Below are 27,407 nucleotides of genomic sequence, written 5' to 3' on the forward strand. Positions count from 1 at the left end.
TGATTTTTTGTAGAAGAAGAAAATTGAATTTTGATTTTTTGACCATCTTTGAATTAGATTGGGTTAAAATTGGTTGGATGTGCCAGATCTGTGTAATAGTGTAACACGCTAGCAACGCTTAAAAGGCCTAGATAGCAAGCTACCTTAATATGTCATCCTTTTCAAAAAATAAATTTAATATCATGTGATTCAATAATTCACATTAAATATCAAACTAATAAGAACATATACTACACGAGTATGAGCTAAAAGGTCGAGAAAGGTATAAACTCCAATGTTTACACTTTACAAGCCTCAGCCTTAATTCTTAATTAACACAAATTAATCCTAAACCTCAATTGTTGCATGGTGTTTCGTAGTATGATCAAAATTGACAATGAAATACAGCGTGGTATGACGCTAAATGTTTTATCATATAGTAATTCATATATTAGACTTAGGCATCAGTTGTATCAAATATCATACCCACCAATATATCATTGACAACTTCACACACAAATCCAATACAGTTGCCAATGTTGTAATAATTGAGGACTACACATTAATTGCTATCACAACCGGTTCTTCACCTTGATCAACCACAAACTTCTTGTTCACTTTCTGTTTGGATTGCACATCCACCACTTCAACCTCATACTCCCCATGAAACCCTCTATACACAAACTCCCCTTGATCACTCACGTAGCCATGAGCCCGCGTCGTCCACTCGTTCCGAAGCGCGAGGTACCGCCTCCCGGCCTCGTTGAGATCCCCTTCCGCGTTCACCAAGTGCGCGCCGTCCCGGCTCATAAACAGCTCCCAGAACCCCCACAGCATCACCCCCTCGACCGCAGGGTGCGCGAAGGCCTCGCGCATCATGACCTCGAGATCGTCCGCCCTGACGTGCTCGTTGTCCGACGTGACGTCGATCTCCGTGAACCAAATGGGGAGGCCCAGCGTCCCCAGTTTGTCCATGGCAGAGCACACAACTGGCCCCACAGGGCTAGTTATGTGCCCCTGTACGCCTATGCCCCCTACAGGGGCACCCTGGCCCTGCAGGGCCAGGATGTGGCGGATGTACTTTTCAGGACTGGAACGTGCATCCGTCCCGTCCTCGACACTGTAGTCGTTCACGAAGAGGAGGGCGGACGGGTCGAGACTGTTTGCAGTTTTGAACATCTCGGCCCGGATGTCCTTCCCCAGGTGATCCTGGTAGAATGAGTTGTGGAGCATCTCGTTGTTCACGTCGTAGTGCTTGAACTTGCCCTTGTACCTAGTCAGAAGGTCCTGGATCCGGCTTTCAACCGCGGACTTCATGTCCGTCTGGCTGAGGGCCCGGATCCAGGACTGGACGGCACCCTCGGACTCCCAGAAGATGCAGTGGCCGCGGAGCTGCATGTTGTGGCTGGTGCATAGGTTGAGTAAGGTGTCTGCGTCTTTGTAGTTGAAGTTCCCCTTTTGCGGCTCGGTCCAGTACCATTTTAGCTCGTTTTCGAACACGGCCCAGTTGAAGTTCTTTGTGAAGAAATTGACGATGTCCTCGTTGTCGATTTCGTACCGGCCGATGCAGGATCCGAACGGGAAGCTGTTCTGTGTTTGCCGGACTTTCACTAAGGCCCCGGCCACCGGAGTCGAACCAGACGATGTCAACTTTAAGGTAACATCACGTTTGCGTATCTGCACCGATAGTTACGTTACTTCACATTTTCGATTTGAGACAAATCATGTGTAAATGCATCAACAAAGTGTAGATGGAGAAAATAAATCTATTTCAAGAATTTATGTTATGAAATATTTGATAGCTAAGTTTATGATAATAGAGTGAACATTGTTACGGAAAATATCATAATTAAACATAAAAAATTGAGAATATTTAAAATTTAAAGAGTATATGTTGGAAATAACATAATCATAGTAGAACTATTTTTGTAAGCTGAATGTTGCTTTTTATAGGGTCATGAAAAAAAATGAGATTGAATAACTATTTTTTGGGGGGGTAGGTTTTAAGCAAACAAAACTTATGGTTATTAGAATTGAATCCTAGTGATGTTCGATCACAATTTTAATTTTTGATAGGAGTGATTCAATAGGTAATTAATTTTATCTATTTTTACTTCACAATTGTTTTATGAGTATACCGACCTTATCTGTGTGATTTTTGAGCGTTTTGAATCGATGGTGTCTGTCGACCGGAAAAATCTGCAATCCGGCCACCATCAAATCCACACCGGCCTCAGGGCCCTGAATATAAACCATCACCTTTGTAGGTTGCTTCTCAACTCGAAACGATCCACCCATTTCGTGCCACGTCTCGCCATCAGGCGCCTCGACTTGGCCACCGTTCACCCATTGACCATCCACGCTAAAGGCGACGTTGATGATCTGTGGCCGAGTCGCCTGCTTGCCCACCCGAACCCATGCAGACACTTGATATGTCAGATACAATTTCACCTTATCCGTTATCATCTGGGCCGGCCCCATCCATGTCTGTGTCCTGTTCGTCACAAGAATGTAGCGCCCACTTAGAGCCTCGTGGGCCCCGAGGCTGTCCCTGGCCATCGGGGGCAAAACACGAGGCGAGCCACTTGCAACGCCTAGGTTGCAGTTCCCGAGGGGGAACCACCCGTTCGTACCATCGCTTAGATTGCCATTGGCAATTATGTTGACATTAAAACCAGGATTCTGCGATTTACGAGAGACCAAACAAACCTCAGTGAGATTCCATCCAAAAACCAATTAGTACTAATAAAAATGACTGACTTGATAGTATTTGAGTTTTTCCCTTTTCACTTTAAATTTTTTTATTTAAGACAGTTCACATGTGAATATCTCAATAGCCAAGAATATAAGACTACCTCAATGACCGGTGGAGACGCGGGCGGGACTTTGGGAGCATGCTTTACGACCAGACTATCGAGGAGGATGTCTGCAGCCGGAGGTGGTCCTTCGACGAAGATAACTACTCTAGCCGGAGACGCATTGATCAAAAATTTCCCATGCAACTGCGCCCAATCTTTATCTGTTGCTTGCACACTAAATTAAATAACCACAATATAATATGATTAAGTCTGGACTATTTTTGGATCAATTCATATCGTTTGGGATCAAAAGATACCAAACATAATAAATAGGACAAAAAAGGTTATTTTAGACCAATGTTTAGGGATCGAAAATAGACTTTAGTCTTCTTACTGTGCAATTCCTATGTATTGTTCTCGTTGATCCGCGGCCTGGACCCAAAGCGTGGCCCGGACATCTGCGTTGGCGACACTAGTGTTGCCGGTCAATCTAACATAAGCAGTGACCTCGTAGGCGAGCTTCCGTTGAATTCTCCCTGTTATCTCCTGCTGGATGCCGTTCCAAGAGTCCGTACGATTTTCGGTTGATGCAAAGGACTTTCCGGTCTTCGGAAGAACTTTCCCGTCAGCCATCGAATCATGCAATGCGATCTTGCAACCTCGCCCGGACCAGCTGTTGAGGCCGTTATCGAATGTCGAATTCTGTATGATGTTCTCATCACCATCTGTTCTTTCATCCTACGACATGTAAAACAGGCAAAAAAATCACATATAAAATGGTGCTAGTGTGTGAAAAACATTTAAATTGAGTATATGATAGTAACATATAATAAAAGGAAAATATTAAAATTAATTAATTACTCTATATATTAATCAGATTGCCTACTGATTTTACAATTATAGTTGCAGACATAAATTATTTTATCAATTTTGAGCTCGTGCTTTATTACTTTTGAATTTTGATAAAATTATTTGCAGTTGAACGCATGTTTCTGAATTTAGTAATTGATTTTGTAAATTATTTTTATGCACACCCCCATTTATCAAGAGTTAAAAATATTAACTAATGAAATTGACACAAAGTAGGAAAAAAAAAGCGAATTAATAACTTGTATTAAATTTTTTTTGGACGTTTTATATATAAGAATAGTTAAATTCAGAATATGTGCATGTACTGTAGTAATAAAGCACCTCACATTTATTTATTGGTTAATTGATTGATTATTGGGCTATTTTTATGTCTGAGTCTGGTCAGACAACTTGTCGAACCGGTCCAACTACCCAGCCAGGTCCGATTTCGAAACACTCAATAAACATATAGCAAAGAAAAACATAAAATAGGTAATCAACTTACACCACACTTAGTGGAGGAGTCACCCGAGACGACTACCGATCTTATAAACAGATCAATGCCGGGCGAAGGCCCTTCAAGATAAAATATAACGCGACGAGGCACGGTAGGCAGCGAAAACGTGCCTTCCACCTTCTCCCATCGCTCCGAGGAAGCGGCAACTCTGCATAAAAAAAAATCTAAAAATCAAAAACCGAACCACGAAACAATAAACCAAAGCTAAGAAAGGTAACAAACACAATTACTTTGCAATGAACTTGTAGCTAACTTCGTCGTCTCCGCTCTCGAGCTTCAACGTGGCCAGCACGTCCGTGACGCCCTGCAGGCTCGACACCGCGACCCAAGCACAGATGGTGTAGGTATAGCCTACAGAGACTCGGTTGGTGATGTCTTGCTCCAAGCCTTGCCAGCATTCTTTCCGGTTCGAGACGACAGCGAACCGGCCGGTTAGTTTGGCGGATTGCCCGGTTTCTTGTGATGTGACGAAGGCAACACAACAATTGGGGTGCCATTGGTGAAGTCCTCCAGAAAAATCATGGTTGATTATGATGTTGGAAGTAGGCTTGTAGGAGTGATTGTCTGATTCATGATTCAGCTTCTGCTGTAAAAATTCGAGAAAAATGATCAATCGCTCTGATGTTTTGGTTCGTCTCAACTTAAATTAAAAGTTTGAATCTACTTTTGCTATTTTTGGTAGGTGCGCGAATTATTTATTAACTTATTTCAGTCACGTTTTATTATAAAACTAATAATAAAAGGAGGATTCGCTTTCTGCTAATCTTTTTTCACTTAGATCAAAACGACTGTTGAATATATTAAGTAATTGAAACTATTCACGTGCTTAAGCACTATCCACACAAGCCTTGTGTACTAAGAAATTTATCATTCCCCCACTTTCTCATTTTTTTAATTCTTTCAATTATAGATTCCAGTTAAATATTTAAGAATTTAAAAAATAGTACTAAAATTCATTAAAACAATTAATAAAAAACATAATTTTACATTTAAAAAAATAATATTTGAAAACTGATGTATTTATAGATGAAAATCAAGAATAAATAATTGGGTTATTTGGATCATTAAAAGAATGAAATAATGCCACGTGACAAACTCCGACTAGACAATGAATGGACACAGCTGCGCATGGCCAAAGTTTGGGCGGATGGAGACTCCATTTTATACTCCAAGTGAACCAAATCACCTCAAATAAATTTATAAAAAAAATGAAAACTTAAGTTTCCAACTATTCAACTCAGCAAAAACATGAAACCACATTCACCTCAGTTTCAAGAATCTCTTCATTCTCATTGCTTGCATGCTGCCTCTCCATAATCTCTTCTGATTTCTACACCAACAAAACTAAACACAATCACTTCAACTCAAACACCAATGAATCCAACTCAAAAAATCAAAATGCTATAAGTACAATGAAAAAGAATGAAAATCAAGATTAATTATGCTTCATCACTCTCACCTTTAACCGTGGGGTTTTCTTCTTCACGTTGTGATTTGTGAAGCAACATTTCAAGAACGAAGACATTATATAGATGATTTCCAAGTGTTGGATCATTTTCAACCAACCAAAAATCAAATAAATAATCAAGAGTTGCTTTCCTGCATTTGCAATCCCAGCAACATAATTGAAATGGAGTTGGATGATAATTTTTTTTTCAAAATTGGGAGATTTCTTTGGCTTACAGACTGAGGAAAATGGATGCTTGAAGTGGAAGAGGTGAGAAGAGGGACTAGTCTACTTCGATATAATTAAATAGGTTGATCACTTATACCTTTCTTTGCGTTGAGACTTCTTATTTCTACCAATATTCATCTTGCTTTTTACACAAGTTTGTTCTAGATTTTGCTTTAATTATCCAATGCTTAGTGGGTTTTAGTGGCATTTGCTTTGGTTAAAAGTTCACCTTAACCATTTATTCTAATATTATTAGCGAAGATTAGTAAAAGGAATTGACTCAAAATGAATGAAGAATGGAAAAATGAATTGATATTAAACCATGCATGTTGAAATTATCTTTCATTTTTTTTATTGAAGCTATCTAGATAAAAATATTGCGTGATCTTGCACGTAAAAAAATACTAAAATTGGTTAATGATTGAATCCATACCGACTTTTATTTATTTTAGTATAACTAATTTTTATCTCAAACTTTGATTTTATCAATTTTATTTATAGTCTTTTAGTTTATCAGTTATACCCCAATCTTTTCGACATGTATCAATTTAATCAAACATTTTTAGATAATTTTTTAAAAAATAAAATAATTATATTCTTGTATACAACTTATTTTTTAAGGAAAAATAATATACTAGGCCATTTACCAACACGCCGTGAATTACTGTTAGAGCGACAATAAAAATTGAAAACATATATTTTGATAAGTTGGAAAAACAAAATTAATGCAATTATTAAAGGCTATAGATAAAAAGTTAATGAATTTCAAAATATGGGATAAAATTGATAAAATCGCTAAAGATTGTAATAGATTATATAGTTAATTTTAAATATTGGTGAAACTTTTCAATTTTGTTATCATCAATACTTAAAATATTACGATCAATTCATTGGCCTTGGGCCATCAAACCTTCTATATGCAAGAATTGAACATGCGACAAGATTACGAGCCCCATGACTACTGACAAGGAGGATCCGTAAGGAATTCTTGTATTCATCTAATGATCACAGCGAAAATTGTATACAAGAATAACATATCTAGATTCATAATACATATTACACATTGAGCATGTAAAACATAACAGAATTAAATCTTACTTGTTGTGTTATTTTCTTCAATTGATTGAATCCTGCAAATTGAATCCACTACTATCGAGGTTCACGTGCAATCCGATATGATGTAGGAACTATCCCACTGCAATTGCTACATAGAACAAAGATCTCGTGTATCTTCTCTTCCCTCAACTTTCACCCCTTTATTCATTCTACACAAGGAAGATTAAATAACCATTATTAATTAGATGAAGAGTCGTACAATTAAAAGGTCACTTGGGCTCTATAATTATTTGACTCATGAATCAATCCAATTATAATTAATTAATCCACATGACTCATTTCCTTTGAGAATCTAATAGCCATGTACACTGAAATTTGAAATTAACAATTTAAGACTATTTAAAATTTGACAATTGTAAATATTGATATTTTATTACATGAGTGGGTTGGTACTCGGTAGTATTCCATTTGGTTTATTTAGACATAGAGGAACAACTAGGAAATGTTAAAATTATGTGGTTCAGATAACATGTTTAATTACAGCAAATTAAAGGAAATATTGATACCAAGCATGTGTAATTACCGCAAATTTAGGGCAATATTGATACCAAGCATGTGTAACAACAGCAAATTAATAGTACTCCGTATTAATTTTCATAGGAGTAGTATTTTATTGCCCGCAGAGACGTAGTGCAGTTGGCAACGGAGAGGCGGATCTTACTGTAATAATAGTATTTTATTATCTTTTGGATTCGATTGGTAGTTAAGTTTCACTAGGATAATGCGGTTTAATTATAGCTTTACATATTGTTAGGTAGGTGAGTTAAATAAAAAAATTATAAATTTTAAAAATTATATAGTAATAGTATGTAATTGAGTATAAGAATATTAAAAGTGATAAAAAAAATAATTAACTTTTTACTTAGTATAAAGATAGTTGGAAGGTTGAATTTAAAATATTAAACTAAATTAAATTTTAAAATGTATTATTCGCACACAATGAGAATCACAATTTTTACAAATATCATAACACCAAGTTTTCATTTTTTTACTAACGTCATAGATTGAATCCGAGTCGCGCAACACTTGCGGTGAAAAACAACTCACAAGCCATCATTGATGTAGGAATACGAAGCTTGAACGAACATTACTATTAACGATGATCTAAGGTCATCCAGAATCCACGTTTCTCGTCACGTCATCATTCTCCTCGTTTATGTGTAAGGCCACAACTCCCAAATTTGGGTGCCTCCAGGCCCCTCCCACGCATCTCACATTAATTTACACTACTTATTTATTTCAAAAATAAAATATAATAATAAGAAATCAATTTTATTCCCAATCATTATCTTATTAATAATGTAAAATATATTTATGCATGGAATAATTATTAATTAAGAAACCAATTTTTACAAATTAAATAATAATGAACATAATTATTCTCATAAATGCACAAAATTATTCACATAAATAAATTAACACAACTATTAATACACAAAATAATTCCATAATACACCGTATTTATAGATTTTAAAAAAAAATCTTTAAAAATGAAAAATTGGCTTCCTCCGCGCCGCACCGGCGACGCTCGTCCTGGCCGGACTCTCCGGCGTCGCGGCACCCTCTCTTCTCTCCCGATGAACAGTGAAGTAAACAGCAGATCTGCGAAAGCGACAAAGTTCTACAGATCCACCCACTAAATTCCATCACTCACAAGACACACGCCTAATAAATCCCACTTTCCACTCTCTCTCTCTCTCTCTCTTCTTCATCCATACCTCCCAATCCCATGCGTGTAGTGCCCCTCTATCCCACCGTCCACTCCACTCCCGTGACTCCATTTCCATCCCCCACCAATCAAATCCCTAATCGCAACCAATCATCCACTAATCATCAAATCCATCTCCATTATTATGCAGCTCAGACGCCCTATAAAACACCCCCCAAATCAAAAGCCTACCCAATTCCCCAATCTCAAATCCCTAATCCTAATCCTAATCCTCATCCCCATGGCCGCCCTCCTCTCCTTCGCCCTCCTCTCCCTCCTCCTCCTCCCCTCCCTCTCCGCCCGCCGCCACCCCCACCTCTCCGCCACCAACATTGCCGTCACTGACCTCTGCAAGGCCTCACTCGATCCCCAAAAATGCCAATCCCACTTCCCCCAATTACCCCCCGCCGCCACCGTCATCGACGGAATCCAATCCGCCCTCAAACTCTCCTCTCAGAATCTCAATTCCGCCCGGGAAATGGTCCAGCAGATCCTCGATTCCTCCGCCTCCAGCACCAACCGCACCGCCGCTTCCAAAACCTGCCTCGACCTCCTCCGCTACGCCGATCACCGCACCAGTCTCGCATCCACCGACGCCCTGCCGCGCGGGAGGAACAAGGACGCCCGCGCCTGGCTCAGCGCCGCGCTCGTCTACCAATACGACTGCTGGTCGACGCTCAAATACGCCAACGACACCTCCCTCGTCGACAAAACGATGGCGTTTTTCCACTCCTCCGTGATCCCCTCCGGCAGCGACGCCCTCTCCATGGTGCTGAATTACGACGTCTTCGGCGATAAAACCGGGCTCTGGGGCCCGGCGAGGACGGAGCGGGACGGGTTCTGGGAGCCCGCGCCGGCTCCGGGTGGGCCCGGCCCGGCCGGAGGCGTGCCGCGGGATTTGAAGGCGGATGTGGCGGTGTGTAAGGAGGGGTGTGAGTATGAGAGCGTGCAGAAGGCGGTGGATGCCGCGCCGGATAATGCCGGGCCGGGGGCCCGGTTCGTGATATGGATCAAGGCGGGGGTGTATGAGGAGACGGTGCGGGTGCCGCTGGAGAAGAGGAACGTGGTTTTCATGGGGGATGGGATGGGCAAAACCGTCATTTCCGGGTCGTTGAATGTTGGGAAGCAAGGCATTTCTACATACAACTCAGCTACAGTTGGTGAGCTTGTTTTTGTTTATTCATTGCTGCGTCACGTCATTTGTTTGTTTATTGTCGGAGGGATTTGAATTGGATACGAAATGGGGAGGAAAAGATTGATCTTTATTGCATAGGGGAAGAAAAGATTGATCTTTATTGGCATATAGTATTGAAAGGGTTGATTTTTGGCAAATGGGAAATGATTTGCTTAGCTTGGAATATTACAAAAAGAATATACGAATGGATTAACCTGAGACTGAGTGGTATGAGTAGCTTTGTAGTTATCTGGTTTTAGCTATTTCTAGATTATGTGGAAATTTAAGAAAGTGATGTTTAATAAAGTGAAAAGGACAATAATAGAAAGAATTAAGTAATTGAGATTCAAAGAATTGTTTTTTTGCCAAAAAAATGATTTTTTAGCTTTCGAATGTCTCCAAAAAAGAATACGAATAGATTAACTTGAGAGTTTAGACTGAGGGAGTATACAGAATCTTTGCTTTAAGGGAAGTTTCAATATTAGAGGCATTCCCATAGATATTAGTTGGGGAAAGGTTAAAGGCTAACTATAGTTATCTGGTTTTAGCTGTTTAAAGATGACATTAACTAGTGAAATTTGGCATTGGATTTGAAGTTTGGAGGTAGATGAAGGATATGAAATGGGTATGGGGATGAAAAGACTGATCTTTATTGCGTATTTCGTAGATTTTTTAGTATCTTTGGTTCGAGGGGACTTTGCGGATCCTATGAGTGTTGTGAGTTCGAGTTGCCATGGCGATAAATGGGGAATCATTATTGATCTGTAGTTATCTAGTTTTAGATGTATGAAGAATTGAAGATGACATTAACTGTGGAAGTTTAGAAGTGGGTTTGAGTTGTTTGTCTTCTAACACGTTTTTCGGGTTCATACAGCTGTTGTTGGTGACGGATTTATGGCGACTGGTCTCACCATCCAGAACACAGCAGGCCCGGAAGCTCATCAAGCAGTAGCTTTCCGATCCGGCAGCGACCTCTCCGTGGTGGAAAACTGCGAATTCCTCGGCAATCAAGACACCCTCTACGCGCACAGCCTGCGTCAGTACTACAAGTCGTGCCGCATCCAGGGCAATGTCGACTTCATATTTGGAAACTCGGCTTCGTTCTTCCAAGACTGCCTCATCCTTGTCGCCCCTCGCCAGTTGAACCCAGAGAAGGGCGAGAACAATGCCGTGACGGCCCAAGGAAGGATAGACCCCGCCCAATCAACGGGTTTCGTCTTCCAAGACTGCGTGATCAATGGCACGGACGCGTACATGGCGCTGTACTACAGCAAGCCCAAGGCGCACAAGAACTACCTTGGTAGGCCGTGGAAAGAGTACTCGAGGACTGTTTTCCTCCATTGCACGCTCGAGGCTCTCATCATGCCGGATGGATATATGCCTTGGAGCGGCGACTTCGCGCTCAAGACCTTGTATTATGGTGAATTCGAAAACCGGGGACCCGGGTCGGATACGGCGAAGCGAGTGAGCTGGAGCAGCCAGATTCCGGCCGAGCATGCGGGCTCGTTTTCGGTGGGGAATTTCATCCAAGGGAATGAATGGATCCCTGCGTTGTTGCCGTGAAATCTACCTCTCCTATGATGCAACTTATGCTTATACATTGTGAAGAGAGGAAGATCGAGTGACAATGTAATTAGAGGAATTACCATGATTTTAGTTATGGATTAACTAAACTTGATTAGAAAAAAAAATTGGTTAAGCATAGCCTAAGTGGAGCTTAGTTGGGCTAAAGACCAACTCTAATCTTAGTTTATGCTCCTTGGTTGACCCTCGTTAAACCATGTTTCTTGTCATCATCTAATGATACGGGCAAAAAAAGCAGAGATCTAGAATCGTGATTGATGATATACGGGCAAAAAAAGCAGAGATCTAGAATCGTGATTGATGATATACGGGCAAAATACTTGGTTGCGTTTGCGTGAGTTAGCCAAATGGTAGAGAGGTAATGCCTGAAGCCAAAGGTATCAGATTCAAGTCCTCTTGGCGCAATCTCTAAATTTAAATTTATTTATCAATAAAAAAAATACTAGTTTGGTTGGATTACTTATGTACCAATTGGTATACACGTGGATGCCAAAAGTAATGGATTCATTGATCATCTTGGATAAGTTCCGGAATTGTTCGGTGCCACGGCAGCCGCCTCCTGCAACGTCCCGTAATCACACCTGCCGCCCCCACACATAAATAAAATTCTAAAATTAAACATTACTGAAAATTTGAAAATGCATTGAAAATTTAATTCAATTTAACTCGAAGATAATAGTAGTAGTATTTTTCTTATATTAATATAATAATTGAATTTTTACTAATATTAATTTACAAAAATGGTTTTTTTAATGCAAAAAATTTAAAAAGCAAAAATAACAAAAGAAAACAAAAGTAAGCGAAATTATTATGAAATCAACACAAGAGTGTCGACTATAGTTGGCCGGGCCACCAACGCCCATGTTTCCCACTACAGTGGACATGGCCAAGCCACCAAATAATTTAATTTTTTTTATTTTGTTTATATTTTAATTCTACTACAATAAAAGTTATTGGACTATAATAATTGAAAAAATGCATAAGAACTAAAATTAAAACAAAATCTTCGTTGTATTATACAAAGGGGTAAGATTATACAACGAAAATTTTCGACCATATCACGCTCTACCCCGTCCTCCCCTACGATTCCAAACCTCTTCGACCATATCAGCCTGCAGTGTCGTATGTGATGTTACCCTCCGCATATCGGCGAACCGTTGGATCAAGTATGCATTACTAGGCGGTACACCCATCTGCAGTGGGGCGGTTGCAATACTGTGACTCGTACTTGCACCCTCTTCCGGTGTCCAGTTCTCTGCAGAATATCCTTCGTCATCTATTATCATATTGTGCAATATGATACATGCATACATAATGGAGGCGACATCATTTTCGTGCCATTGTCGAACCGGGCACCGTAGAATGGCCCATCGCGCTTGGAGGACACCAAAAGCACGCTCAACATCCTTCCTAGCACTCTCTTGTTTGGCCGCGAAATAGGATTGTTTCGGCCCAACCGGCTGCCGGATCGTCTTGACAAACACGGGCCAACGAGGGTATATCCCATCGGCTAAGTAGTATGTCCTGTTGTACTACTTCCCGTTGGCCATGAATCTGACCGTCGGACCCTCACCCTGACACTCATCATTGAAGAGATGAGACGAATGCAGTACGTTGATGTCGTTGTTCGACCCTGTGACACCAAAATATGCATGCCAGATTCGCAATCGGTAGTCAGCAACAGCTTCCAGTATCATTGTTGGGTGTCTTCCTTTGAATCCAGATGTGAACTGCCCCTTCCAAGCAACCGGGCAGTTCCTCCACTCCAAGTGCATGCAATCGATGCTGCCCAACATCCCCGGAAAATTATGCACTCTCCCGTGCATATCTATCAATCTTTGGCACTCATCGGCATTTGGCTTCCGTAGATACCCCGGACCGAAAAATGGCCTGGATACTATTACAAACTGCATCAGCGTCGTTAGGGCAGTTGTTTCACCCAACTGTAGGTATTCGTCGAACATATCAGCTGGTCCGGCATAGGCAAGCTGCCTAATTGCAGCGGTACACTTCTGATATGTCGACAACCCGGGTCGGCCGCTAGCATCACTGCGCAGTGTGAAGCACTTGTACCGCTGCGCCAATGTAGTCGCTATACGGATGAATAGCTGTTGCGACATTCTGAAGCGGCGACGGAAAATCTCTGCTGGGTAACGAGGGTTATCGCCAAAGTAGTCTTCCATCAACCGCTGGTGTGCCCCGACATGGTCACGCCAGATGGTCCGCCGATGATAGAACGGGCGAACGAACGCCGCCCCCTCAGCCGCCGCCTCCTCCTCCTCCTCCTCTTCTGCTTCCCGTTGCACCTCTTGAACGAGTTCATCGAACTCCCTATCCACCAATTGTTGGAACTCGTCGTCGGAACTCATTTTTCAAAAGTAGAATTGGTGATAAAATGAAAAGAGTGGGGATTGGAATGATGTAAAAAATTGGGAAAAAATGGGTATATTTATAGAATTAAAAAAAAAATCGAAAAAAGGGAGCCGCGGCCCGTGGCCGCTGCAATAGGAGAGCGCCGCGGCTCCGTGAGCCGCGGCCGGGCCACAATCGTGGCGCTCTCGTGGGCGCCCTCCCCCGCCACGGCTGCCCATCCAGTGCACTATAGGAGCCGCGGCTCTCCTATAGTGGAGACTCTAAGTGACCCCGACTCGACGACATACGTAGATAAAATTGATATTTTTTAAAAACAAAATTATGTGAAAAATGAAAAATGTTTCTCTGTTTTGGGTTCACATGAACCACTATCGACATTTAAAGACAAAAACACCGAAATCTGGAAACCGAGTAATGATCGAATCAGTTTCAGTAGCAATTGAAGCAGAGATCTACCGATGAGTGCAAAGAATGGTTAATCGGCGAGGGCGTCATCGCCTTCCCTTATCCAGACACAGAAAATCCTCCTTTTTCTCAATCACTTTCTACGTGATCCTCATTTTTTCACTCTCAATCTTCACTTTCCTGCTCTACAGCAGCTACGTGTTGCAAGAGGAAAACAAGGTGCCGCTTCTGAGAGTTGAGAAGCCCAAAATCAACAAGGTTTGGGATGCTTTTCGATGCTATTGAGGTTTATTTCAGTAGATTTTTAATTGGTTTTTGCCATGGATTTGTTCCCGATTATGCGGATTTAGCAAATGTTGTTGTAAGTGAGGTGTTTGATGTAGTCTCTAGGTCATGAGTTTTGTAGCTGAAGCCTTAGTAAATTGGATTTTGGATTTTGAGGGTTTATGTGAAAGCAAATGTTTGTTTCCATTAAGAAGATTTAGGCAGCTTCTGTATGAAGGATGAAGGTGGATTTGAAAGCTTTACTAGAAGTAGAGATCATGAGCAAAATATTCAAATGTGATAGCTAGATAATCCATTCAAATGGAAAGTATATATTGTCATTTAGCTGCTACAGAAGTAAGAATTACTATAGTAAACATTTCAGGTGATCTTTGGTTTCGGCATGGTAATAGTGTATGGGACAGGCTACGCAAACTACATCGTATTCTAAACTCAATAGTATTACTAATAAAAAAGTGTTGTTGTGGGCAATGGGCATGTTTGAAGTGGTTTAGTCTACTATGTTTTTTGTTTAATGACGATGAGTTAACAGTTTGGTAGAAATCCATGTGTAGTTAATGTGGTAGAAGGTGGACGAGTAAGTGATCTAAAATGCGATGCTATTAGCTGCTTTTTGATCTGATTCTACAACATGGCATACATAAGCCCATTACTGAAATTTGAACTCATTGAAAGTTCAGATATTACATGATGAGGTCTTATTTACCCACATGATGATCCACATATTTGGTCATATTCTGCAGTTATTAGATGATCAACTTTGGAAAACTCCTTCTGGTCTTGGTTTGCGGCAGTGTGTCAAGCGAACAAGTAGATATGGAGGTAATTATCTGTGTGGGCTAATGATCATTATTCATACTGGCTACTGCTTTACTTAGACGTGAGGTTGCTTCTGTTTCCCTTCATCTACGTCCCTTGGTTTTGCTCCCCCTTCTTGTTTCTTACAAAATTTGTTCCCTATTTTGCATGTGCAGCTACTCCAGTCTCAGATCACTATATAACTGTAAAAAGTAATGGAGGACTAAATCAAATGCGCACTGGGGTGAGGATTTTATTTATTCTCTCGTTTGTTTGGTAGGCATACATGCTTTCACTTTCTGTGCTGGTTGCTGCTAGCAGTAGGTCAAATTGTTCATTTTTAAATTTTGAATTCTGACTTCTGAGCGACTTCTATGTTGCTGTTATAGATAATCTGACTTTTTAGAGATTCGTTTGTCAATAATGTCATGCTTGTAGATAGCTGATATGGTGGCTGTGGCACGCATTATGAATGCTACACTAGTGATTCCTCAACTTGACAAGAGTTCATTCTGGCAGGATAGCAGGTAAATTAATTTACATCATGTCACAAATGGTTCTTTTCCTGATATCTCTACTTATGAGAGCTATACTCATGGGCATAGTAGACATTTGGCTTAATTCATGTTGTTGATGTACAGTACATTCTCCAATATATTCGACGAAACCCATTTCATCAAATCCTTGGAAAAGGATGTGAGGATTGTGAAAAGGCTTCCTAAAGAATTAGAATCTCTACCTCGTGCTAGGAAACACTTCACCTCATGGGGTGGGTTGGGCTACTATGAAGAAATGACTACATTATGGAAGGAATATCAGGCAAGTTACTTTGTTTAATAGAAAAACTGAAATGCTTGATTATATGATGGTGTGGCCAATATTTGTTGATTTGTATTCGAATGGTTCTGCAATAAGGCACAAGCTGGGAAAATATGGAACTCCAAACAGTGAAACTATGAAGCAATTATATTGAGTTGTAGACTTTAAACACAGACCAGGAACAGAAGTCAAAAGCTCAAACAATAAAACAACAGTGTTAAGAAAAAATGAAAAAGAATTTGCATGCTGAATTAGCTCCAACGTATGCTCTGTAGAACTTATAGCCAGAAAACATTGATTGACCTATTGCTTCTTATTTACAGATAATTCATGTTGCAAAATCAGATTCTAGACTTGCAAACAATGATCTGCCCCTTGACATTCAGAGATTGAGATGCCGTGCTTTGTATCACGCTCTTCGTTTTTCTCCATCTATTGAAAGTCTAGGAAAGGTAAAAATCATAATCTTGGTTTTCTCAATTCGTACTCCTTTTGTATATGGACATAGAGGATGCAATTATCATTACAAGGTTATTCATCCTTTAAGTGGAAATATCAACTCGCTTCTACTGAAAGTAATCAGATCAAAACTGTCAAAATTAATTTTTCCCTGCTACATACCAATAAATATATTAGACAAAAAGCTGAAAAACATGTATGTCACTTATGAGATTTCGTGTTTCTGCTGTTGCATTTAAGAGGTCTTGTATGGGACTTTACTTTATATTAGGGTCTGAGCATAAATGACGGTGACACAACAGAAGCTCGTGGAGCGGCTGCGATCACGTGCTCAAAGATACATTGCCCTTCATTTGAGATATGAGAAAGATATGCTGTCTTTTACTGGATGTACTTATGGTCTTACTGTTGCAGAATCAGAGGAGCTCCGAACAATGAGGTGAAAACCTTTTGAATTCATCATGCATACTTACAGGCATATAAATGTAGGAATTATCTGTATCTATTTCAGTATATGTTCTTTCTTCCTCTGCTTACATGACGATTTCATTTGCTAAATTGCCTTCACTAGAGAGAAAACAAGTCACTGGAAAGTGAAGAACATTAACCCCACAGAACAGAGAGATGCTGGTCTCTGCCCTTTAACTCCGAAGGAGGTCGGGATATTTCTTAAAGCTCTTGGCTATCCACCATCTACCTTAATATATATTGCTGCTGGAGAAATATATGGTGGTGACTCGCACCTTTCGGAGCTCACTTCCCTATTTCCTAACATTGTTTCCAAAGTTAGTTTTCGTACTTTGGATTGATTCGTCACTCAAAACTAGAACAAAGCAAATTAAGCTATTTCTGGCTGCTAGCTAAGTTTTTCCACTTGTACAGGAAATGCTCGCAACCCCAAAAGAACTGAAAGATTTTTCCAATCATGCATCACAAACTGCAGCCCTAGATTACATAATCTCCATAGAAAGTGACATTTTCGTCCCTTCCCACTCGGGTAACATGGCAAGAGCTGTTGAAGGTCATCGCCGATTCTTAGGACATCGCAAAACAATCACTCCGGACAGGTATTGGCGGCTGCTAATCCTCAGTTTGTTAATTACTACTTCATGGTTCGGGCAGTTGTATCAATGAGTGAAAAAAGTTTTGCAATTGCATAAAGTCTGGAATTTAGCTTCATTTAACAAAGGTAATGTGCAGGAAAAGCCTAGTTCAATTGTTTGATCTAATGGAGGCTGGGCAGCTTGAAGAGTCGTCTCTGTCTCTCCCTGTGATGCGATTGCATAGACAAAGGTGTTTGATCGCGCATCACGCCCACTTTCCTTGAGGGTTGGTGATTGAAAGGTCTTTTTTTGGCATTTGCAGGTTCGGTGGACCTCGGAGGAGAGGAAGCGGCCCTCCTGGAATCAAGGGCAGAGTGCGACTGCGGCTGGAGGAATCCTTTTACCAAAATCCATATCCAGAATGTATATGCAAATCATAAGGTGGAAGCAGCGACGGAGCCAGCCAGCATAGGCCAAGTCATCGCTCCAGCAGGGGGCTTGGTCAGTGCCAGACCTCGGCAGAGCGAGGTGGTGTCGGGGGAGAAGAAATGGAGCTTTTAGGAGTTTTAGTAGATGGAGAAGAAAGAGAAACTTTATATATTAAACGAATTAATTTTAACCTGATGCAAAGTGACATTTTTTGGCTAATTGAGGGAGAAACGTTAAGTTCACACTAATACTAATTCTTTGTTTCTATAAATATCCTTCTTACTTGTCATTGTAGCTTCTTACCTTTTTTTAGACTTGAACAATTGTAGTATTCCATTAACAAATCTACTGTATGATCGACTTCTTCTATAGGAATTATTATTTGTTACTGTTAGTAATCTTTCGCTTGGATGCTACGCAGTACACTTGTTTGATTTCCAGATAATTTATCGTAGGCCTATATTATTTTATCGGCCCAAGAAGGCCATGCTGTGTTAACATAGTCTTATTGACAATGGAGTACAGTTTAATTAAAAGTATTTTTTTAATAAATAAAATACAATTCTTAAGAATACATAATTAAAATCAATATTTAAAAATACATAATCAAAATCAATATTTCTGAAATTTAAAAATGAAAGAAAACGTGTTTCTAATTTAAGAAAAATTATTGTAATTTATATAGCTAAGTAGCGAGAGGCCTGATTTAATATAACTTAATACAAAATAATTAAAGAAACGTTTTGTAGTATTAAAAAAAGATAAAGGGTAAAAATGACGTCCAATCGAGCGGGCACATGAACCATCAAAATACAGAACACTTTCGATATATTTTAGTACTCATACAATTATTACAAAATTCCACATGCGCCAAATTATGAAGAAACTGTAGCTTTCAATCGACGGTGGCTATCAGCATCATATGCATGAACTACCTGTACGTGGAAGCTCCCCTCCGCCGCCTCAACACCTCATCGCCACCACGTTCCGGCCATGCAAATCCCTCACACCCTCTATAAATACCTTCCCCTCCACTCCCATTTCCTCCACCACCACACAACAAATATATATATCAATGGCCAAGCTAGCAGTTCTGATCCTCCTCATTGCCGTCGCCACCGCCTCGGCCTACAGCTACAGGGGCGACGAGTGCGAAAGCGAGGTGGAGCAGCAGATGCCGATGATGAGCTGCATGAAGTGGGCGGAGAGCAAGATGAGGAGCGGGCCCTACCGCCACCGCGGCGGGGAGGAGGAGGAGCATTTGGAGCAGTGCTGCTCGGAGCTGAGGCGGGTGAGCTCAGAGTGCCGGTGCAGGGCAGTGAAGGAGATGATGATGGAGATGCCGCAGCAGGTGGAGATGCAGAGGATGATGTGCTCTCTCCCCACCATGTGCCGGATGAGCCCCTGCAACTGCCCCCGCTTCTTCGACTGAACACACACTCTCTCTCGAATCTAGTCGAATAAACTGTGGTCAGACTGTATCATAGGGTTCAGGTTTATTAGCCCATCGGCTAACATCTTGCTTCCGAATAAAATACCACATCTTCTATGTATGATCACTCATCTTATTTCTTTCTTCTGCTTGTTATATTAAATCACTTAAACTAAAAAAAGCTCCTAGAGTTCGATTAATTCACAAGACGTTCGGTACATATGACAATCACCGAGCACGTGTGTGCTCGTTTAAGTTACCAAGCGCCATATTGCTCGGTAATCACCAAGAAACAACGGTGCTCGCTAGATCCCATTTGTTTTGCAGTGAACAACAACAATCAATCAAACTCACCAGAAAATAGGACATAAAAAGAACTTAAGAAACAAGAGAGAAACAAAAGCCATACATAAATGCACGGTGTTGCTGGGGCTTTTAGGCTGGAGCATGTATCCGTTGGAATGATGAGAAACTATACATATATGAATGATGGGGTGTCTTGCCATTCGACAAAGCCTTTTTTTCATGTCAAATGTATTGTCTTAACTTCCTATTCAGAGTGGTCACAAACAGTAGAAAAGAAACCACATGGACATCTCAATGCAATTGCAGGTACAGGATTAGGATAATCACAGAATATCTCAAGATTTAGCTTCCTTACCGTTGCATATTCTGTCGTCGTACAAAGAGTGAAGTGCCGAAGTGGATCCGGGATCAAAGGGATCTGCAGAGCCATAGAGCAGTTCTTTTTTTGTTATTTGCATTCATTCCCTGTTTCATGAATTACCTCAAAATATAGATTTCTTGTTTCTCTTGGCTCAATTAATCTCTCAATCATACATATATTACATGTATATTACTATCATATGTCTGGCTTCTTCTCTGTTGCTTCTTATCTCATTTTTGAATATTTTGACAAGTATATGAATAATAGCAAAAGATGCAAACTTAGAGGCCTATCTCGATCACTACTCGGAAATTCATCCCAACCGCTACTTAAGTTTTAAGGGCTTATCTCAACCACTACCCGAGTTTATCTCTCCATTACTTGAGGGTCTAGTCTGGCGAAGTGATGCCAAGACATGCACCCCAAATCAAAAATCCAAGATACGCCGCTAGATAGGGTGTAGACAAGTCTATCCAAGCTAATCTACCATTTACCTACCATCTTATCCTTAACTAAGAATCAGATTTTGAAGAAGCCTAATCAACTAAATGTTAACTGATTCAAGTAAAAAAATATTGTACTCCGTATTTTAAAACAGTTATACAGCGGGGCACCTGATTTAATTAAAATAAAATAATTAAAGAAACGTTCTGATTCAGTTTTTTAAAAAAATGATCAAACCATAAAGTTCACATTAAAAAAACAAGTACTCCATCACAATGTTGAAATAACAACCAAACTAATTTTTGTCATATAATTATTTCAAAAATTCCATGTGCGCCAAATTTTAAAGAAGCTGTAGCTTTCAATTGGCGGTGGCTAACGGCAGCATGTGCATAAAATACCTGTACGTGGAAGCTCCCCTCCGCCGCCCCAACACCTCATCGCCACCACGTTCCGGTCATGCAAAATCCTCAAATCCTCTATAAATACCTTCCCCTCCACTCCCACTTCCTCCACCACCACCACACACAACAAATATATATCTCCTTACACATATATATCCACAACCCAACAATGGCCAAGCTAGCAGTTCTGATCCTCCTCATCGCCACCGTCGCCACCGCCTCGGCCTTCAGATACAGGGGGGACGAGTGCGAGAGCGAGGTGGAGCAGCATATGCCAATGTCGAGCTGCATGAGGTGGGCGGAGAGCAAGATGAGGCGTGGGCCCTATGCTGACGCGTACGACCGCCGCCGCGGTGGGGAGGAGGAGCATTTGGAGAAGTGTTGCTCGGAGCTGAGGCGGGTGAGCTCAGAGTGCAGGTGCGGGGCTGTGAAGGAGATGATGATGGAGATGCCGCAGCAGGTGGAGATGCAGAGGATGATGTGCTCTCTCCCCACCATGTGCCGGATGAGCCCCTGCAACTGCCCCCGCTTCTTCGACTGAACACACACACTCTCTCTCGAATCTAGTCTAATAAATGGTGGTCAGACTGTAGACCAGTTTATTAGCCCATCGGCTAAGATCTTGCTTCCTAATAAATTACCACATCTTCGATATTGATCCTATCTTATTTCTTTCTTCTGCTTGTTGGTTGATGGAATAGGATATTTCCCAAGCAATTATTTCTAAGACTGATAAATCGCCTAAAGCTAAAACATGCTCCTAGAGTTCGATTATTTCACAAGACATTCGGTATATATGACAATCACCAAGCACATCAGTGCTCGTTAAGTTACCAAGCACCATGTTGCTCGGTAAACTCCCCAAATTTTTTGCTCCTGCAACTCAGTTGTTCGTGCTCGTTGATATGAACACATGTTCAGTAATTACCAAGAAACTACAGTGATCGATAGTATTTGCTAGCTAAAAATCCCACTTTTTAGTGAACAATGACTAATCAACTCGCCAGAAAATAGAAAATAAAAAGAACTTAAGAAACAAGAGAAAAACGGAAGCCACACATAAAAGCATGGTGTTGCCGGTTGCTGAGCACACTGTGCTCTCAGGCTAGAGCTTGTATCCATTCGAATGATGAGAAACTATACATATGTGAATGATAAGGTATCTTGCCATTCGACAAAGCCCATTTTTTCATGTCAAATGTATGGTCTCAACTTCCTATTGAGAGCTTGACTACTAAACAAAATTGGCTAAGAGCTTTCTGCAGAGTGATCACAAACAGTAGCAAAAGAAACCACATGAAAAGGCTATGGTTCTTGTTTCTATTGATATAAGAAAATGCTTTACTTTTCGAGAGTATAGGTAACAAGAACATATCAAAGTAAATGCAGATACAGGACAAGAGTAATCACAGTATATCTCAAGATTTAGCATCCAGACCGTTGCATATTCAGTCATCATACGAAGAGTGAGGTGCCGCAGTGCATCCGGGGTCAAAGGGATCTTCAGAACCACAGCAGTGCCAATATTGGTAAACCTTTCCCGAATCAGGCGTATGCATGGTGCCACCCGTGTATACACTCTCAAACTTTCTCTTGGTTTCTCCTAAGGAAAAAAAATTGATTGCTCCTATGTCAGGTATTAACAGTGCTTCATAAACTATAACAGTAGGAAACACACTGCCATCAACACCTCCAAGAATATAATGAAACGTTCACTTTGAGTGATAGGATCAGCGGCATAAGCAAGTGAGGATAAGGGGACACAACTGAGATTCAGATTTTCAGAAGCTAAAATTTTTTATTGCTATGGTGCTAATCATTTAGCAATGAGAATGCATTAATCTTAAGATAAATATAGCTTAGCTTTTGTTGAGATTTACACGATCTTGTTCTGATTGTGGCAAAAAGACATTCACCCCCTTCAGTGCTCTTCTTCCTTAGGCACACTCAAACAGTCAAATTTGAAACATAAATTGAAATACTCTACTTTTCCTTGAAAAATGAATTCGAATTTATATCCTCTGTAAAGAACATTGCGACCTTACATGACTTCAATTCAATCCAAATCAACAGGAAAACATACAATTGACTAATATAAAAGCATAAAGCAGCCGGAATCATATGAATTGAGCAGTCAAAGTGAAATCAAAAGCAATCCTCTGCAAAGAGCAATAATCGTGCAGCTTTACATACTTAAATTCAAGCAAAATTATCAGGAAAAACAGACAATTCCTAAATCAGAAAAATAAAAACAAAAAACGAACCAGTAGACTCATGTAGAAGCATAAAGCAGCTGAAAATCAGATGAATCAATCGAGCAATCAAAGTGAAATCAAATACTAGTAGACGCATCCAATTCAATTGAGAGAGAGCATACCTCCGAAATGAGCGGAATGAAAACGACAAGCGCGGGGATGGTTTTGCAGAGGATCGAACTGGATTTTGCAGTGCTTGCAAGTCCTCAAAATCTGGGGCTGATTTCCCGAGCACTGCACCGATAATTTCCCGGCGGCGCGCCGTGAAGGACACCGAACAACATTTTCTTCAAGCTTGTGCGGTGATGGCAGAGGAGATTTGTTATCGCCATGGATCGACAATGATGAGTAGCTGGTGCATAACATTTGGGCAGCCATTTTCTTCGTTGAGCAGCAAATTTGAGAGATTACTGTGCTTTCAATCCAAAATTTGGTTGGTATTTCAACTGTTGGAGAAGGAAAACAATATTCAACTAAATATTTAATAAACATTTATATAATATTCAGTAATACTAGATCATTTCAAAAAATAAGACTTCACAACTATAAACTTCTAATTGAATTCATTATCCACACAAATATACTTCACTAGCATAAGTAAGCTAATTAAATAATTTATTTCAACTAGTATATAAATAAAAATATCTTATATTCGACTCGATATAATTTGATTATAATTCTATATATAGATAAGTTGTTATTTTTTGTGATCGAGAAATATAAAAATTAAAAACTCCGTTTGTTGTGATTGTTTATCTCATCTCAAAGTGCATTGACTCAATTCTGAGTTTTTCAAATTTATATGTGCTTTTTTTTTCAAAGAATAAAATCAAAACCAACCCCAAAAATTATCGTTGGTGAAATTTGCAAACAATCTCAATGTATTGAACACTTTTTTTAAAAAAAAATTACTAACCATGTAGTAGTATATTTTTAAATTTTGATTTTTAAAATATCACAATTTAATTTTGTTCGATGTTGTAGGCGTTTAGGTTCAGGAACGATTTCAATTTAATTAACGGAATGAAATCGGTACGGCGAAACGCGATTTTTATTCTGTTGAAACCCATTCAACCGCCACTAATCTCATCTTCAGCAGCTCCTTTCCCCTTATCCACCGCTGCCTTCTTCTTCGGCGAGGGGCTCATCATCTCCACCTGCCTCCGCTTCCCTTCCCTCCATCAATTCTACAGCCGTGAGTTCTTTCATCTCTCCTCTTCTATTTCATTTTCGTTATCGTGGAGCCGCTGCAGTAGTGCTAGTGTTTTGTGAGCTGAATTAGGCGCCAATTACCTCAGGAAATATGCATTGTGTGTGTGTGTGTGTTTGTGTTTGTGTGAATATCTGTGAAAATAGGATGGCCTCGGATTATGCTGATGAAATTGAAATCCTTACAATAATTTAGCTCTGGAAACAACAATATGGAAGTTTGCAAATCTTCTTTGATAATGAATCTTTGGATTGAACCAAAACCAAAACCCTAATCCAAATATTTCTAGCTTCGAACCATAATCACTCTTGCAGGATGTGTATTCATCACGTAGTCAGCACATTAAGATTTTTTATAATTCTCTTTATTGATTGGATTTGTAGCTTTTGATGTGGGCATCTTCCCTAAATGTAGTCATGGAGCTTCTATGTGCTTATGCTGCATCTTTTTTGATAATTCAGTTAATTTGTGGTATTTCTTGTTTATCCCACTGTGTTTCTATAAACGGCCCTTTAAAGAGAGTACATTTACAATTTCTACACATTATTAGATACTCTTATCCAAAAGAAAATTCATGTCTTTACTCAGGTTCTTCGTGCTTTTAGCTGTGATGTCTATAGAGTTGTTAGCTGCTAAGCACAGGTCCTCTTATCTGATGTATATGAAATGAAGGAAACAAATTTTTACTACCTATGCACCAACTGAAGCCCAATTAGAAGTGACTTTAGTCTTCTTGTTTACTCTTTTCATTCAAGCTTTGATTTCATTTTTATGTGTTTTAGTTGTCCTTTCAATCATTTATATGGATGTGAATTGCCATATTGGATTACGTTTCTTAGTTTTTTCATGATAATGCTCTAAATATACAATTGCTAAGGTTGATTAAATCTTTCTTTGTGCTTTTGGCAACCTTGTATGAACAAGCTAACATCTCTGTTTCTTAATTTTTGATGAGTAACATGATCATAGAAGTGTGTTTAACTAATAGCTAATTCCCCATACTTTTTTTGCTCCTTGATCATTTGGTTCTGTTAAGATGATTGAGATTTTTTATTTCTATCAACTTCAGTGATTCAAATAAACTGGTTTTCGTTCAGTTTGAAGTCAAAAGTGTGTTATGGCTTTGATACATGATGGTCATTGTAGTAAATTAAACTTGAGAACTTGTGGAATGTAAATGAGAGGTAGATTAAACATACAAGTTCTCAAAAACTGATTAGTTTTTATTGTTCTTGAAGTCATCAGAAAAATGGCAACAAAGCTACTAATATCTCCTCTCTCTCATCGTTGCACAATTTCAACCCAAGACCAACAGCACATTCACTCATGGCCTGGAAGTGTCCGAGTGCCAAAAAAGCAGAGGAGCCTTGCAGTTCAACTATCTACCTCTGTGGGCGATGCTTTGTTGTCGTCTTCAGATTTTGTGGAGCATCTACCTCAGCATACACAGTCTCTCTTTCTGCTTGCAGAAAGTACTGGCTACTCACTGGCTAGTTATTATACTTCTCTGGGTCTCTTTGTCATCTCCGTTCCCGGTCTTTGGTCCCTCATCAAACGTTCAGTAAAATCCAAGGTACTGTACTTCTAGCTCCAGTTACTGCTGCTTTTAAACTAGCATCGGGTAAGTATGAGGATACATACTAGTGTTGTTTCGTTGCTCTCTTTTTTCATTGAAATTGAACCTTTACATTTAAATGTCTGAATTAGGTTGTTAAGAAGACACTCGTAGGAGAAGGGGAAGGAAAGAAGGCACCTAGTCAGGTTGCAGGAGAAATACTATCGTTCTTTACTCGCAACAATTTTGTAGTGTCAGATAGAGGAGAGACAATAGTGTAAGCAATCAATACCACTGCTTTGTGCTGTTGAGTACTTTCATTTCGTAGTTCAGGCAGATTGGATAGCTCGTGTTGTTCCATATTGGGGAAATAGATGAAAACGTATGTCTATAATATGAGTAGGCTGCAATGCAGTGATCACAATAGAGTAAAAAATGCTTCCAAATTGGGGAAATAGTTGAAAATGTATGTCTATATTATTGGGTATCAGTTAGTTTTGCTGAGCTCGGTTACATGACATTAACATCGAACGGGATTACAGCAATTACATATCCCTCCCCTCTCTACACGCTCATGTAATTGTTTATGACCTTTGTAACATATAAGTTGATCAGTAGCACGATTATGATGATATATCGCTCGCTCTCTCTCTCACACACGCACACATGTTTTTATCTCTTTCAGATTCGAAGGGGTGATGGTGCCAAGCCGAGGTCAAGCAGCATTGCTCACTTTCTGCACCTGTATAAGTCTTGCAAGTGTAGCACTTGTTCTCACAATAACTTATCCAGACATCGGAAACAACTGGTTCTGGCTAACCATATTGAGTCCATTGGCGTAAGTCCGTAATGATATTCCTGTTTTCTACTCTTAACTGGATGGTCGCACGAGGGAAGCTAACGCGTGGTGTTGAAACAGGGGAGTTTATTACTGGACGAAAGCATCTAGGAAGGAGCAGATTCAGGTAAAAGTATTGGTGGGCGACGACGGGAACCTGTCGGAGATCATCGTCCAAGGCGACGATCAGCAAGTGGAGCAGATGAGAAAGGAGCTTCAGCTGAGTGAGAAGGGTATGGTGTATGTGAAGGGTCTCTTTGAAAGATAAAATCAATGGAAATTGTGAATGATGTGTTAAGTCCTCAGTCAGCAAAGCAATGTATATGTAACATATATGGTGAAGGCAAGAGAGTACGCTTTTTCGACGTGAATTTTAGCGGCAATTATCCCTACATTACGGTTTCGAACGTGAGTTTTAACGATAATCATCTCTAAGTTACTATTGTTGTTCTCTAGCATCCCATCCTATTTAAAAGAACAAAGATAATATTTTTAAGTGGCGTTCGGTTGTCATGACCAATTATCATTTGAAATGATAATTCATATAAAATTAAGTTTGACCAATTATCATTTGATAATTCATATAAAATT

General features: G+C 40.0%; 7 protein-coding genes and 1 non-coding gene across 11 annotated transcripts; 5 read left to right on the plus strand and 3 right to left on the minus strand.

The window, feature by feature from the left end:
* Positions 1 to 72: 72 nt before the first annotated feature.
* LOC125217283 (U2 spliceosomal RNA) lies at positions 73 to 266 on the minus strand. Its single transcript, XR_007175697.1, has one exon. It is a non-coding gene; the product is annotated as a U2 spliceosomal RNA (small nuclear RNA).
* A 128-nt stretch (positions 267 to 394) lies between these two features.
* On the minus strand, positions 395 to 5,846 carry RXF12 (glycosyl hydrolase family 10 protein / carbohydrate-binding domain-containing protein). 3 transcript variants are annotated; one of them, XM_048108463.2, is made up of 8 exons: positions 5,603 to 5,846; positions 5,408 to 5,473; positions 4,374 to 4,729; positions 4,132 to 4,291; positions 3,172 to 3,515; positions 2,835 to 3,012; positions 2,122 to 2,661; positions 395 to 1,656 (listed from the first exon to the last, which is right to left on the minus strand). In XM_048108463.2, exons 1-8 carry the CDS (start codon positions 5,696 to 5,698, stop codon positions 535 to 537), a joined length of 2,862 nt encoding a protein of 953 aa, XP_047964420.1. In that variant the 5' UTR covers positions 5,699 to 5,846; the 3' UTR covers positions 395 to 534. The 3 variants fall into 3 exon arrangements, with proteins under 3 accessions (XP_047964420.1, XP_047964422.1, XP_088925328.1); XM_048108465.2 differs by having other exon boundaries at positions 4,374 to 4,726; positions 5,603 to 5,836; XM_089069202.1 differs by having other exon boundaries at positions 4,374 to 4,726; positions 5,408 to 5,487; positions 5,603 to 5,636.
* A 2,625-nt stretch (positions 5,847 to 8,471) lies between these two features.
* Positions 8,472 to 11,594, plus strand: LOC125209945 (putative pectinesterase/pectinesterase inhibitor 51). The gene is made up of 2 exons (XM_048109519.2): positions 8,472 to 9,802; positions 10,691 to 11,594. The coding sequence occupies exons 1-2, from the start codon at positions 8,788 to 8,790 to the stop codon at positions 11,377 to 11,379; spliced, it is 1,704 nt and encodes a 567-aa protein (XP_047965476.2). The 5' UTR covers positions 8,472 to 8,787; the 3' UTR covers positions 11,380 to 11,594.
* A 2,537-nt stretch (positions 11,595 to 14,131) lies between these two features.
* On the plus strand, positions 14,132 to 18,405 carry LOC125210059 (O-fucosyltransferase 38-like). Its single transcript, XM_048109630.2, has 11 exons — positions 14,132 to 14,436; positions 15,207 to 15,285; positions 15,438 to 15,505; positions 15,700 to 15,788; positions 15,903 to 16,080; positions 16,404 to 16,532; positions 16,842 to 16,978; positions 17,111 to 17,324; positions 17,422 to 17,606; positions 17,740 to 17,832; positions 17,905 to 18,405. The coding sequence occupies exons 1-11, from the start codon at positions 14,245 to 14,247 to the stop codon at positions 18,020 to 18,022; spliced, it is 1,482 nt and encodes a 493-aa protein (XP_047965587.2). The 5' UTR covers positions 14,132 to 14,244; the 3' UTR covers positions 18,023 to 18,405.
* Positions 18,406 to 19,061: 656 nt separating this feature from the next.
* On the plus strand, positions 19,062 to 19,564 carry LOC125213197 (2S sulfur-rich seed storage protein 2-like). The gene has a single exon (XM_048113594.2). The coding sequence runs from the start codon at positions 19,087 to 19,089 to the stop codon at positions 19,441 to 19,443; it is 357 nt and encodes a 118-aa protein (XP_047969551.1). The 5' UTR covers positions 19,062 to 19,086; the 3' UTR covers positions 19,444 to 19,564.
* Positions 19,565 to 21,052: 1,488 nt separating this feature from the next.
* On the plus strand, positions 21,053 to 21,614 carry LOC125209946 (2S sulfur-rich seed storage protein 2-like). Its single transcript, XM_048109520.2, has one exon. It carries the CDS (start codon positions 21,128 to 21,130, stop codon positions 21,497 to 21,499), a length of 372 nt encoding a protein of 123 aa, XP_047965477.1. The 5' UTR covers positions 21,053 to 21,127; the 3' UTR covers positions 21,500 to 21,614.
* A 624-nt stretch (positions 21,615 to 22,238) lies between these two features.
* LOC125213196 (carboxypeptidase) lies at positions 22,239 to 23,770 on the minus strand. Its single transcript, XM_048113593.2, has 2 exons — positions 23,336 to 23,770; positions 22,239 to 22,561 (listed from the first exon to the last, which is right to left on the minus strand). Exons 1-2 carry the CDS (start codon positions 23,703 to 23,705, stop codon positions 22,407 to 22,409), a joined length of 525 nt encoding a protein of 174 aa, XP_047969550.2. The 5' UTR covers positions 23,706 to 23,770; the 3' UTR covers positions 22,239 to 22,406.
* A 482-nt stretch (positions 23,771 to 24,252) lies between these two features.
* On the plus strand, positions 24,253 to 27,187 carry CCB1 (cofactor assembly of complex C). Of its 2 annotated transcripts, none has more exons than XM_048110855.2 (5): positions 24,253 to 24,408; positions 25,662 to 25,996; positions 26,131 to 26,255; positions 26,664 to 26,816; positions 26,898 to 27,187. In XM_048110855.2, exons 2-5 carry the CDS (start codon positions 25,673 to 25,675, stop codon positions 27,082 to 27,084), a joined length of 789 nt encoding a protein of 262 aa, XP_047966812.2. In that variant the 5' UTR covers positions 24,253 to 24,408; positions 25,662 to 25,672; the 3' UTR covers positions 27,085 to 27,187. The 2 variants fall into 2 exon arrangements, with proteins under 2 accessions (XP_047966812.2, XP_047966814.1); XM_048110857.2 differs by having other exon boundaries at positions 24,286 to 24,408; positions 25,669 to 25,996.
* Positions 27,188 to 27,407: the final 220 nt, after the last annotated feature.

This window comes from Salvia hispanica, chromosome 3 (assembly GCF_029641045.1).
Source record: "Salvia hispanica isolate PSC_SH4W2 chromosome 3, Shi_PSC_v1, whole genome shotgun sequence".
NCBI classification, from domain to species: Eukaryota; Viridiplantae; Streptophyta; class Magnoliopsida; order Lamiales; family Lamiaceae; genus Salvia; species Salvia hispanica.

Excerpts from the sequence above, each read along its gene's own strand:
- LOC125209945 (XM_048109519.2), top strand. The coding sequence starts at position 8,788 with ATGCAGCTCAGACGCCCTATAAAACACCCCCCAAATCAAAAGCCTACC. Across the intron at positions 9,803-10,690 it reads ATACAACTCAGCTACAGTTG|CTGTTGTTGGTGACGGATTT; the intron begins GTGAGCTTGTTT and ends GGGTTCATACAG.
- CCB1 (XM_048110855.2), top strand. The coding sequence starts at position 25,673 with ATGGCAACAAAGCTACTAATATCTCCTCTCTCTCATCGTTGCACAATT. Across the intron at positions 25,997-26,130 it reads AACGTTCAGTAAAATCCAAG|GTTGTTAAGAAGACACTCGT; the intron begins GTACTGTACTTC and ends TGTCTGAATTAG. Across the intron at positions 26,256-26,663 it reads GATAGAGGAGAGACAATAGT|ATTCGAAGGGGTGATGGTGC; the intron begins GTAAGCAATCAA and ends TATCTCTTTCAG.
- RXF12 (XM_048108463.2), bottom strand. The coding sequence starts at position 5,698 with ATGATCCAACACTTGGAAATCATCTATATAATGTCTTCGTTCTTGAAA. Across the intron at positions 4,292-4,373 it reads AGCTACAAGTTCATTGCAAA|AGTTGCCGCTTCCTCGGAGC; the intron begins GTAATTGTGTTT and ends TTTTTTATGCAG. Across the intron at positions 1,657-2,121 it reads TCAAAAATCACACAGATAAG|ATACGCAAACGTGATGTTAC; the intron begins GTCGGTATACTC and ends CTATCGGTGCAG.
- LOC125213197 (XM_048113594.2), top strand. The coding sequence starts at position 19,087 with ATGGCCAAGCTAGCAGTTCTGATCCTCCTCATTGCCGTCGCCACCGCC.
- LOC125209946 (XM_048109520.2), top strand. The coding sequence starts at position 21,128 with ATGGCCAAGCTAGCAGTTCTGATCCTCCTCATCGCCACCGTCGCCACC.
- LOC125210059 (XM_048109630.2), top strand. The coding sequence starts at position 14,245 with ATGGTTAATCGGCGAGGGCGTCATCGCCTTCCCTTATCCAGACACAGA. Across the intron at positions 15,789-15,902 it reads TCATTCTGGCAGGATAGCAG|TACATTCTCCAATATATTCG; the intron begins GTAAATTAATTT and ends GTTGATGTACAG. Across the intron at positions 16,081-16,403 it reads CATTATGGAAGGAATATCAG|ATAATTCATGTTGCAAAATC; the intron begins GCAAGTTACTTT and ends TCTTATTTACAG.
- LOC125213196 (XM_048113593.2), bottom strand. The coding sequence starts at position 23,705 with ATGTTTATTAAATATTTAGTTGAATATTGTTTTCCTTCTCCAACAGTT. Across the intron at positions 22,562-23,335 it reads TCATTCCGCTCATTTCGGAG|GAGAAACCAAGAGAAAGTTT; the intron begins GTATGCTCTCTC and ends TTTTTTCCTTAG.